This window comes from Typopeltis vanoorti, chromosome 8, assembly GCF_054136105.1.
Source record: "Typopeltis vanoorti isolate ZY-2024b chromosome 8, IOZ_Tvanoo_1.0, whole genome shotgun sequence".
Classification (NCBI taxonomy): domain Eukaryota; kingdom Metazoa; phylum Arthropoda; class Arachnida; order Uropygi; family Thelyphonidae; genus Typopeltis; species Typopeltis vanoorti.
In genome coordinates this window covers 73,718,305-73,731,947 of record NC_143556.1, presented here as the reverse complement: position 1 = coordinate 73,731,947, position 13,643 = coordinate 73,718,305, and the positions used below count along the sequence as shown (strand labels likewise).

The window sequence follows — 13,643 nt, the reverse complement described above, 5'->3', positions numbered from 1 at the left end:
TAAATTTCTATACAGGTTTGAAAGCTTTTCTAGACAGCATTCAAAATCAATTACTTCATTTTACCATTTTGACAAAAGATATACGGCAATCAGATTGTATTGTGAAGCTTCTAATTCTGTTCTGTTTATTTGCAATCTAAAACCAGCTGTTCTACTGTCCGCTGAAATTATGTGAAATTTTAGAAATAATATGCTATATTTTCACCATGCAAAATTGTTTATATGCATACCACACAAAAAAAAGTTCAGTAATATTATATGTGTTTGTTTTTCTTTAAAAAAAATTAAATATTACTTCTTCTGCTGCTGGAAGTTATTTCTGAAATAATCTACGTCTTATAAATACTTGGTAATATCCTCTTAGCTGGAGGAAAAGTTGAAGGCTTATTACTCTCAGTGCTATTGAGAAGAAAGGGGAGAACACTAAAGTGCCTCAGGCTGTAGTGCTGAATATGTCAAGAATGTCTTGTTTCCTTTTCGATTGTTTATTACCTATATCCTAACAGAAATACTGATATTTCGTTTACATGCTTATACATTATTTATGCCAAAATAATTGCTTAATTTATAATGATCAGTTTCACTTTTATTATCAAAAATTGGAAATTAAATCATACAATAAATTTAGTTTAATCCTTTATCCAAGTGTGAGCAAACACAGTTTGCGCCTGAAAGTATCTTCAGGACTGGGCTAAGGTGGTACACACCAGGGCAACTCGTTGCAAAGGTGGAGCAAGCTACCAACACTCCTATCCTAGTAACTCCTATAATGCAAAACACATCTCCTTGCGGATATGTCTATTGTTATGCATTAAGGGAAGGGCCACTACCCAGACCGGTTTCGACCTTTATTGAGGTCTCTTCAGTGGGAGCCAGGCCCAAGTCGAGAAATCAGGCAGAAGCATTTGCAGGTCATCTCCACCTATAGGAATTGCCAATTGGTGTGCCACCCTTTTTTAATAAATTACTCTGGATTTAGAGAAAGATGTTGAAAGTTTATTTTCCACTTGGTTAGAGTATAATAAATTTAGTTTAATCCTTTATCCAAGTGTGAGCAAACACAGTTTGCGCCTGAAAGTATCTTCAGGACTGGGCTATGTTGAAAGTTTATTTTCCACTTGGTTAGAGTATAATAAATTTAGTTTAATCCTTTATCCAAGTGTGAGCAAACACAGTTTGCGCCTTTCAGGCGCATACTTTCAGGTACTTTCACATACTTTCACATACTTTCAGGCGCAAACTGTGTTTGCTCACACTTGGATAAATCATACAGTTATCTTGAAAAAGAGGATTTGAATTATTTTCAAAGAAAAGGTGCATATGCGTTTCATAATCTTCTTTTTGGGGGGGGGGGAGGTATAGACCTAATTAATCTGCGGATATTTCAGATAATTTATTTCATAAATCGTTCGCAAGACAGCTGTTACAAACGTAAATCACTTGGGGAACGTACCCATTCATTTTAGTGTAAAATAGTAGCAAAGGTTCAGTTACTTTAGATATCTAATCTAGAATAAAATGTTATGTCTGCTGAGATTAGAATCTTACGTGAATAATTTTTCTGACATGATTTCTCTATTCGTTATAATGTAACCAATTTCCAGATTTTTTTCCCTCCTGCAGACTTCATGTTATATGCAGTGATTTCTTCTTTGTACTACAAGAAAAAAAATCAGATAACAGGAGAAAAATATGTAGTATTTTCTTTTCCACTGGCTGAATTTACAATGTTCTTTCTTTGTGTTTTGAAGAGAAAGTGCAAATGACTTTTTTCTTACTATTTTTGCCATTATAACATCTCATATAATTATAAGAGTGACATTTTACCATTTTTCTCCCACACGAGAAACAGAAATAAGGTAGTAATAATATTGTTGATTCTGCCAAACTTCATTGTAGCAGAAATTTTTATTACAAAACTTTGTAATATATATATATCTCCAAAACAAGAAATTTGGAACCCATATCACATCAATGTTGAGTGTTGGCAAGGTGAAAATGTTCCTGTTATTATTTATATATTTCATTTGTTAACTGGGGGGGCTATGCCCAACCCCCCGTGTTCCGGTATGGTAGACCAGTTCTCCTTCGATTGTGATACCTCGAAAGGGGGTTCCGCTCCTGAATTCTGATGACTCGAATTTTGAAGACTCGACACTCAGGGTAGCCCCTGAGTTTCAAAATGTTTCGATAAACATGACATAAAAAGGCTTATCATTTTATATAATATATATAGGGTAGATTTTATTTCATTATTTTTTATTGTTTTGATGAAATACTTTACCTGGAATACTCTTTCCAGTTTCTCTGTGTCATAAAAAGAACTTAAAAATTAGCCTTCAAGATGAAAAAGAAACAGTGCATTTGGGTATCCCTCTATCAATATTTGTAGTCCTGAAAAGGACTGTTTTGATGGCCTTGAAAACAAACATTTTTTATTTCATACTGTTCAGAATTTAAAATTCTTGAACAGCGTGGAACACCTTGAAGCAAGGCAAAACACACAAAGCAGTTTTACACTCAGGGCACCAGATTTTTGTTTCCTTTCTGATATTTTTTTTATTACATACATGATATTTGCGTGCAGGTTTTTTTTTATTAGCCATTGGTGGTAGATTTTCGGGATAATGGTTGGAGTTAGCAGCGTTCAACCTCAGATGTCTGGCAGGATTTCCTGTTTTTCTGCTTGCTGAAGAAGGTGCATGTGCATGCAGCAATGCTTTTGCAATTTCTATTCTGTATTCTAGATATGTTATGGTAGACAAACATTTTTTCTTGTACAGGAGGAAACTGTTCCAAATAACAAAATCCAAACACTTCAAAATTCAAATAACATGTCCAAACACTTTTTTGTAATATTTTTTATGCTATTTCCTCATTACAGAGTAGAATGATAGCTGCTGATCGCACCTGTCGACTCAACCCATAGTGTCATTGTATGCACACACAGCAATGGGTTTTTCTTTCTTCAAACCATGCTTCTCCACGGATTCCGTTGATGGATTGTGCAGGGAAGATAGCAGAAAAACATCTTTTTTGGCTTTCCAACGTAGTGCAAAGACTTTCCCTCGCTGATAAGTTCGGATTTCCCCTTTCGATAGCTTTCCTGAAGCCAGATCTGGAGGCATATCTCGCCTTTTTGCATTTACAGTACCATAACTATCTGTACGATGCTGTAAAAGCAAATCAGCGAGTTCAGGACACATATATAGTAATTATCCATTATAATGCAGTAACCTTTCCCCAGTAAAGGGTCTATTAACTGCATTACTGCACACATCGACAAGGGGAGATCCGAATATTTATCGTGCTCGATTACAGTTTGCATTCCCATCTAAGGTTTGAAATAAATCCCAAAGATATCCACTTTCCGATTCGCAAAGCATAAAAAATTTTACTCCATACTTCGCTTTCTTTTTGGGAATATACTGCTTACATTTCAGTCCACCTTTGAATGGCATAAGGCTTTCATCGATACTCAAGTCTCTCTCAGGAATGTAGAGTGATCTACATTTTTGACGGATTTTCATCAGAAAATCATAAATTTTGTTGAGGACTGGGCAAGGATGTGTTACCTGATCGTATTCCTCATTATTCTGAAAATGCAAATACTTCATGATGAGACTGAATTGTTTTTCAGTCATAACATCACGAAACATTGCCGTGTTCAGAATCCAGTCTGTAGTCCAATACATTTCGAGAGCGGGCTTTCGAAATGTATTTCGAAACTTCGGGTTTTCCACTTTCTTTATTCTGATATTGCATTTGAAGGATGACAGTGATTTTAAATATTAATTTCACCTATATCCGAATATCACATAATTTCCTAATTTATAATAATCAGGAAATATGTATATTGTCTGATTTATAATTTGCTAATTTATAATAATCACCACATAGTTTCAGTATCGAAAAATTAAAGTTATGTGGAACAATTACTAGAGAAAAATAATGAATTAAATAAAAACTGTACCTATGTTTCATAACAGTTTTCGGGTGTGTGATAATAATGCAACGGGGAGGGGGGGGTTTAAACTATCAGAGGCGAAATAAAGTTCAATTCTATTGTAAAAATATGGAAATGAAATTTCACATTTGATATACATATTTTGAATGATAAAAATAAGCAAATGTATCGCTTACTTTAAAAATTGGAGAATAAAATATCTGAATTATGCAGAAAATATAAATTTAAATCATAACTATTAATTTCATTTTGTAATGACCAATTATACAAGGAAACCAAGAAAGTGAAAGTACAGATTACTATACAACATAAAGAAAAAATTTAGTAATATGATTAAAGAATTTCATGTTATTCTCTATGAAGCAAAGTTGCTCAAGCATGTCCTAAAGGAAGTCTGTTAAGTATTATTCGATTTTGATGGTTTTGTACAAAAATAAAATTAATATAATCTGGAACGTCGGCAGCCAGTTTTCTTTTCTTTTTTTAAAAGAATATTTCAAATAATTATTGTGAATTAATTTCTTCGAGAACAAAGAAAAACTTTTGTCTAGTAAGCGGTTAGAAAAAAATCAGCGCAAAAAAATAAAAAATTAAATTGGTTCTCCAAGGTAAGGCAATACTTAAGTGAAGAAATTATGCAAGACCTTTATTTTGTCCAGAAATTAAAATTGTATTGTACAATAAAAAGAGAAAACAAAAATATAAATAATTTCTCTATTTTTAGTCTATCATATATAACTAAAATCCAGTTCACCAGCATGGAACAAGAAAGTCCGTTTCTTGTTATAGGCAACTGAGAGGCAGCTACGACCGGGAGATAATCCGATTAACCGTTCTCTTCAGCATGATGGTTTATCACACCTTCTAATGGACATGACAGTCAAATTGCACTTCTTATCCAGGTTCTTTAAGCAGGTGGGCTGAATCATATCCAGATTTAGTTGGACGTCTATAGATGTCCTAGCCGGTAGGAAGGTTAAATACAGTGACTTTTCACTATATAGGCTTGAACTTGAACCAGACTTAGGGATATTGTTGAACATACAATATCCCCTTATTTTCTGCCTATCAACCAAATTTTGCAACCCACAAACCTTCAATCTCTCCTTATAATGAGCATTTCACAGAGCTATCATCTTCACCATCTAATCCCAAAGGAAACTCGAATGACCAAATCTCAGCACAGTAGTCCAGAAGTCATTGAATCAGCTTATAACTTTGGATAATAACTTCCTTATCCTTTCTTGTGTTTTTTGTAACATCTGTGTACTATTTTGCCTTCTTTATGTAATAAGTGTCCTAAATTTAAACTTCTATTCACTGTCACCTCTAAATCCATATCCACATCATACTCTTGCAGTATAATCCTACAGTCTAATACAACTTGGAATATTTTCAGTCCATGACAGATGTTGTACTTTGCAACACTGAGCTGACAACTATTATCCTTGTCCACATTATTATTCTAATCATCTTTCTGGATTGTTACATGTTGCTTTGTTTACTCTTAGTCTCCACAGTTTAATATCAGCACATAACTAGATATTCCATGTGATCTCCGGGCTACATTCTTGTTGAGATTTCATCTTATCCTAAGCATCTCCATTTATATCAGTAACTGCATAATTTCCACTTGGGGTGATATCACTCATGAACTTATTGCTTAGAATGAAAAAATAAATAAAAAAAATAGTTGAATTACTATTGCATTATTCATTTCCATTGCCATGATAATCACTCTTTTTTTTTTTTGTACTGTATACTGTTCATGACACTGATCACTTTTTTCTCATATTTCCCCATAATACTTTCTCTTTTTTGCAGCTCCTGTTTAATGATATTCAGTTTGATTCTGCTTCACTTACAACCTCTTTGTCACATATAATTATTACAGAGATTGTGATTAAATTAATATGACAAGGCATGATCTTCACAAAACTGTGCTGTCTTATCATAATGAATTTCATTTTATAATTGCTGTATTTCATAGAAAAAGATCAACAATGTTCTGAAATGAAGATGAATTGATGTTGAGCCTCCCTTTCTCTAGGCTCCATTCTATTTAGTTCACAGTCTTGGCATTTCATTGATTTGCTGTATTTACTTGGGCTTAGGATGTTTTTAATATATGGAGATCTCAATTATTTGACCTTTAAATGAATAAGCCTCTAATTAACCAACCTTTGAATGCATTAGTGTATCAACTACTGGTACTGCACCACTACCTTCTGTTATCCAAGTCAAATTCTTCTCCTGCTGTGGTTACATGATTGATGGATTACAGAGTTATTGGAGTGAATCTGTGAAAGAGAGAGAATCTATTAAGCAGATTACTTTTTTGGTAGCATCAGGCATTTTGAGAAAGTTTTCAGTGCACCATCCCAAATGTTGTCTTTCTTTTCCCTTTAAGCTTAAACTTATGTTTGCAATATTTTAACATAAACATCATATGTGTATCTTTTATTTGGTCTACAAATGATCTTTTGCATCTGATTTTCAATTCCATACTAACTTTACTATTATTTGAGCTCCATTGTTTTATACCCTAAATGTGAGAACAGTAATTTAAGGATGAACAGGTTTGGAATTTGTGTTAACACTTGTCCAGGTATGACATTGTGGTGTGATACATTTCTCTCAGGAAAGACCTTAGATGTCAGTCAGTCCGAGAAAAGAAATTTGATCCTACCAAATCAAATGAAACACTTCTTGTAAGAAATGACACAGGACTTAGTAGTATTGAAATTCACAAAGTTGTCTACATCCTACTGAAGAATGGCAATGGGATTAGTGATTAAGAAATTGGTTATGGAAGACCTTGTAGCTTGTAGTGTTCAAATGCTACAAGGTTTGTCAAACAAAGGAAAGGAATGGTGTGAACTGTCATAACTGTCACCACAAAACCATGGACAGGATTTGAAGTTAGAGAGAGAAAAAGGTATTTATATATAGAAGGGTTGCATGGGAGAAAGTGCAGAACTCTAAAGTACTCTAGGACTGGTACAGAAATCATAGCAAAAGGCTAAGTATAAGATGCTTCCAGTGAAATGAAAATTGTGGGATATCCACTAATATAAGGAAACACATAATGTGTGGTTGATGTGCTTATTTATATCGACTATAAGTTAGTAACTAAGTGAGTAGTCTCTGTACAAAAACCTACTCAAGTTCTCTGGAATTGCTTAGTGACTGTTTCCCTAAGACCCCATGGAGTCAGACCCATCTAGAAAAGACTCTTCTCCATCATGTCTTTGCACACAAACCATGCAAAACTTTGGAGAAACTTATGTTTTTTCACAAATTAATTACCACCAGTATGAATTCTTCTGCTCTTGATCCACAGATCTCCTAGTCATTAATTAACCAGTTGGTGGGCCTCCAGCTGGTGAGGAAGTCAATTATTGATGACTTTCTCCATTATTTTTAAGATAACGGGTGAAGACAATGGAACAATAGTTTAATGGTTGACTTTTTTTGGAGATGGACTGAATATAGACTTATTTCCATGCTGTAAGACAAATTTTGGATGAATACAAAAGATTGTAAATATGACAGTTTTCTTATTATGTGACCAAATATGACAGTTTAATTCTTGAGTGCATATTTTGAGTAAAATTGGGAAGATACCATCAGGATGTGATTAAGATACCAAACGTTTTCTGGTTATGATGGCATTATAACTAGGAGAATCTTAATGGTGTTCTGATGGTATCTTCCCAGTTCCTTTGATTTATTTTTGACCAAAAGATCAGAGGAGACCTGTAGTGAGCAGTTGGGAAGCAATTTGCCTATGCAGAAGTTGGAGGAGAAGAAATTATGCTGAAAAGTCTCCTTTGGTAGTAATATTATTATACCATCTGGATGCAAGAAAGGTGAAAACATGGCATGACATTCTATTCCCGAAACCTTGGTAAGAGACTTGACTCATTTGAATAGGAGGTAGAGGGGTTTTTGTTTGTTTGTTTTTTAAGTCAGATATGTTGTTCTCTTTGTAGGAGAACAACAACTTTGCTTGAGCTGCAATATAGGCTGAGTGCTTGGAGTTTTGTCTAAAAGCATGAGATAAATCGATGCAGTTTGGGAAAAAAAACTATCAGTCACACTACAGTATATTCAAGAGAGGATTAAGAGTACAGAAATCATTTTTGATCATACATGAACTTCATGTATGATCAGGCCTTATGTTTTGTTGCATTGGTGTGGGTTGACCAAATATAGGGAAGAAGTACTGATCACCCTGTAATCTTTTTTTGCTTATTAATTTGGTAGTGTAGGGGTTTGCTGTTAGATTTATTAACTAATGTTCTATTGTAGCCATTCTTTGGTAGAATGGAACTGTAAGCTGAATAGCTGAGTTTGTTTTGCTCGAACACTTCTATGAGTGTGTCTAAAAACAGCAAAATCTGTTGGTTTCCAATTCAGCAGTGTTCTGGTAAATTGACTTGAGGACACCAAAAAAAAGTCTTGTATCATGATATCTTCCCCCACCCCTGCCAGTGACAACAATCTATGGAGCTCCAAAATTTGCCATTCCATTGTCTATTTATCTCTTAGGATCACTGCTCTTTTCCATGGATCATAACATCAGAATGATGTTATGATCCATGGAAAAGTTTCAAGTTGATTCAAGGCCATTTACAGCCTTCTCAGATCTAAGGTCAACACTCCCTTTTACAAACATCCAGGAGTCCATAGAATACCATGCTCCTGTGCAGGGCTCAATAAATTGCAAAATCTCACTCACCACAAAAAAAAAATAATAAATTTAGTTTAATCCTTTATCCAAGTGTGAGCAAACAAAGTTTGCACCTGAACGTATCTTCAGGACTGGGGTAAGGTGGTACAACACCACGCAACTTGTTGCAAAGGTGGAGGAAGATAACATCACTCCTATCTCAGTATCTCCCATAATGCAAAACACATCTCCTTGCGGATACGTATAATGTTATGCATTAAGGGAAGGGCCACTACCCAGACTAGTTTCGACCTTTATTGAGGTCTCTTCAGTGGGAGCCAGGCCCAAGTGGAGATACCAGGCAGAAGCATTAGCAAGGTCATCTCTACCTATAGGAGTTGCCAAACGGTGTGCCACCTTTTTATTAAATTACTCTGAATTTAGAGAAAGATGTTGAAAGTTTATTTTCATTTGGTTAGACTATAATAAATTTAGTTTAATCCTTTATCCAAGTGTGAGCAAACAAAGTTTGCACCTGAAAGTATCTTCAGGACTGGGGTAAGGTGGTACAACACTTTCTTTACTCTAAATCCAGAGTAATTTAATAAAAAGGTAGAGATGACCTTGCTAATGCTTCTGCCTGGTATCTCCACTTGGGACTGGCTCCCACTGAAGAGATCTCCATAAAGGTCAAAACTAGTCTGGGACTTAATGCATAACATTATACATATCTGCAAGGAGATGTGTTTTGCATTATGGGAGATACTGAGATAGGAGTGATGTTAGCTTCCTCCACCTTTTGCAACGAGTTGCCCGGTGTTGTACCACCTTACCCCAGTCCTGAAGATACTTTCAGGTGCAAATTTTGTTTGCTCACACTTGATAAAGGATTAAACTAAATTTATTATAGTCTAACCAAGTGAAAAATAAACTTTCCACAAAAAAAAAATGTACTCGCCCTTCAAGTCTCCCACTTATAAACAACAGTTTGCCAGAGATGCTGAACACAAAAGAAAAGAAAGGAAAGGAAAGATCAGGTCTGGCCCACCATGCTTCGGCTACTAGCTATACAGTAGACTGGGATGTTTCCAGTATGCCTTATTTAGAAGGAAATTTTATTTTTCTCTAGACCTCTCAAAGAATCTGTAACAGTTATCCATTCATATGGATCTCTTAACAGAAATGGAGGACTTGCATTGCATTACATCTGAAAATCTCTCATTAGATGATCTTTTAACAACACATCAGATTTCAATTTTTCCAACAATTATCTTTAATCTTTATCAGGTGACAGCTGACATCTTTCATGTGACTCTTCATTCCTACAATATGAATTTATTCAATTCCATTGCAACAATTTTTGAGCATTTGACCATCACTGTAGTTATCTATTTTTTTTTTCCTGCTTTTGATTTACTGTTTATAAATGCTGAAGAATCCATCATTTGGGTGTGAGTGAAACTAATTGTTACAAAAAAATTTAAAAATGGTACCAACTAATAAAAAATCCTATGTAATCCTCATGCATTTTAGTCTTCAAAAAGACTAGATTCTAAAAAGTACAACAGATTTAACAATAGAACTGACTGACAAACTTTCAAGTCTAGACATCTTCAATCTGTTCACTAATGTACTCTAAACAGAAACCACAAAGTTACTTCAAGATCTATTTCCTTTGAAGTCTATGACACTTTTTAAACACTACTGATATTTTTCTGGTACATCAGAAAGTTGTAGTCTTTGAAGGGGGTGGACAGACAAAGTCGAAGGCTGTTCAGTAATCAGATGGAAGAGAAGTTGGTTTGGTAGGTTTGAAATTGGACATTAATGGATATGTTGACCAGCATCCTGCTTGTGCTCTCCTAGTCTTTTAAGAGCACAAACAGTGTAAAAAATGGAGGAATGCGGTGACCAGTTCGGCAGAACATCGTTTATAGAAAGTACTTATACATAGAAAAATACTTGTTGGGCATATATGGAATTTAACTATGGTTGATTCTCACTTTAGTAAACTCATAGGGATGAAAGGATTAGTTAGTAACAATGGAAGGTTTGCTGTAGTGAGTTTTCTTTAGAATAATAGTGATGCTATTATTATTACTATTATTGCAATATGGAGTCGGCAGACTCATCGTGGGAGGTTCATTCAACTGGCAACGTATTTATCATAGCAAATCTTAAAATCCTTATGACTCCTTGCATTAATAGCACATTCTGGTAATGCATTCCATTCACTGATATTTCTTCATGTAAAAAATCTACTCCTCACACACCCCTCTTCACCACACTCTTACCTAACTTCCAGGGATGACCTCTGGTTTTTCCCCTCTTGCCCTTTTTTATAATCTCATCTGGATTAATCTGATAAAATCCTCTCATTAACTTAAATGTCTCTACCATATCACCTCTTTTTCTCCTATTCACCAAACTATGGAACAGCTGAGATTCTAGATTTTGCTACAGTGAAAGCTGACTGTGTGCTAAATTCAGTTTTGCTACTGTTGCTTATTAATGAAATATGCATATTTCTTTGCACAAGTATATGCACGATTCCTTAAAAGGTCTAATATCCTCAAAATATTTTTTTTTGCATTTTTTTTGTATTAAACCACTTATTTTGAACTTGAACTTGCTTTAATTACAAACATTTCTTTCTAGCCAATTTCTTCATTACTTAAACCAACATCGTCATGGGGACCATCTGTTTCTTCTAAAAAATCCAGTAATGTAAAGACAGAAGAAATGAATAATAAAAGTAATGGACTAACTACAGAGAATGCAGCATACGATAATCCAGCATTTACTACAAAAATGTAATCTTTTATACTAACTTGTATATAAGCATGTAGAAATAGTTTTATTCTTCTATGTTATAATTTAAACATTTTTTAAACCATCAGTGTGCAAATCCATTAAATTTAGAAAGATTGTAAATCAGTTAACTTTTTTTTTTTTTTTTTTTGGACTGTTTTGTCTTCCTGTAATATGTGACATCTCTTATAAGTATTCTTTATGGATAACAAAGAATAGTTATAATCGCAACTCTTAAAAAAAAATTTTTTTTTAAAAATTAAGAGAGAGGAAGCAAAACTCGAATATCTGAACTGTTTTTAAATTCATTTTGAAATTATTAAACTTACAGAATTAAAAAAAAATACACAAACACACACATGTATAGAATTTATTTTCTGAAGATCTCAAGTTTTTTGGCACTCATTGCATAATTTTTATTTTCATGTCATATCTTTCCATATTCTCATCTTTTTAAAAATGTAGATATTCCTAGAAAGCAAGATTAGAATTCAAGTAGGATACTAAGTGATTTTTTTCTCATGCATTGAATGATTAATTTCTTCACCTTGTGCTGTTTTTCATTTAAAATTTTACTTATTAAAATAGAAAATTAAATTTTTTTTACTCAATATTGTTATGAAAAGAATTTTATTTACTGAATTTGAATAATTCATAACTTAAATTTTTAATGAGATTAACAACACCAAACAATTTAATCAAAAGATGTTTTATTAACTGCTTATATTTTGCTGAATTTCAAATCAGCATCATCAGAGCACAACACACTTGTGCACGTGACAGTGAGTAAGTAAAACAATAAAATTGCAGCGTACAAAAGATCTACTAAAGTCCTATTTATGGCACCCTCTAATATTGGAAAAAAAAATCATTAAGATGATTTTTTTTTCCAATATTTTTTTCCAATATTGGGAGATTAAAAAAAATCATTAAAATGATTTTCTTTAATCTCCTAAATTTTTGGCAAATTAATGCAACCATACTTGTTCAGGTTAGGAGAATTCTTCAAAGCCATTGCTGACTCAAAAAATAATCTTTCAGATCTGTAATAACTCCTAAATAGCACATTTGTTTTCTTCCATCTAATCCTGTGTGAAGGAGTATCCAAAGCGTGGTCTGCCAGTCCTGACTTGCCATAGTATTAGTCATTACTATGGCAAGTCAGGACTGGCAGACCACTTTTGTGTTTTTTATGTTCTTCCAGGCAGATGTTAACTGATCTTTCTGTTTGTCCATATTAGGCCAAGTCACAGTTGCAGGGACTTCATGCACTCCTGTGTGTGCTAAAAGGTGAAGTTTATCCTTAGGCGAGCAGATCAGAGTTGCTATTTTATATGCGGTTTGAAAGTAGTGCGAAGGCCATGTTTCATCAATACTTTGGCTATCTTTTCTGATGTACCTCTGACATAGGGAATAGAGATGATCATGTTGTGTTCCTGTGTATTAGGAGAGGGAGGAGTAATGGGACTGTGTAGTATTTTATCCATTTTGTAGGGATTGTAGCCGTTGGCTAAGAACATATGCGGCAGATATTTGAGTTCTGTGGTCAGAGCTGTATCATTAGAACAAATGGCTCTGGCTCTGTGTGTGAGTGTTTTTAAAATGCCATACTGTTGGACTGGATAATGATGTGATTGTTTATTTAAGTATCTTCCTGTGTGTGTGTGTGTGTGTGTGTGTGTGTGTGTGTGTGTGTGTGTGTGTGTGTGTGTGTGTGTGTGTGTAGGCTTTCTGTAAATGAAAAATACCTGCATAAACAATCACATCATTATCCAGTCCAACAGTATGGCATTTTAAAAACACTCACACACAGAGCCAGAGCCATTTGTTCTAATAATACAGCTCTGACCGCAGAACTCGAATATCTGCAGCATACGTTCTTAGATAATGGCTACAATCCCTACAAAATAGATAAAATACTACAGAGCCCCATTACTTCTCCCTCCCCTAAACACAGGAACACATAACCATCTGTATTCCCTATGTCAGAGGTACATCAGAAAAGATAGCCAAAATGCTGATGAAACATGGCCTTCGCACTACTTTCAAACTGCATATAAAACTAGCAACTCTGATCTGCTCGCCTAAAGATAAACTTCATCCTTTAGCACACTCAGGAATGTATGAAGTTCCATGTAACTGTGACTTGGCCTACTATGGACAAACAGGAAGATCAGTTAATGTCTGCCT

At 34.3% G+C, this 13,643-nt stretch overlaps 1 protein-coding gene across 3 annotated transcripts in view; it reads left to right on the top strand.

Annotated features, from left to right (window-relative positions):
- Nucleotides 1–12,286, top strand: part of LOC150104102 (sodium- and chloride-dependent glycine transporter 1-like) — a 233,702-nt gene extending 221,416 nt beyond the window's left edge. For all 3 annotated transcript variants that reach the window (XM_090396766.1, XM_090396764.1, XM_090396765.1), the window contains one exon: nt 11,301–12,286. In XM_090396766.1, coding sequence (XP_090252892.1) covers nt 11,301–11,459 — 159 coding nt within the window. In that variant the 3' untranslated portion in view covers nt 11,460–12,286. The remainder of the gene's footprint in view (nt 1–11,300) is intronic.
- Nucleotides 12,287–13,643: the final 1,357 nt, after the last annotated feature.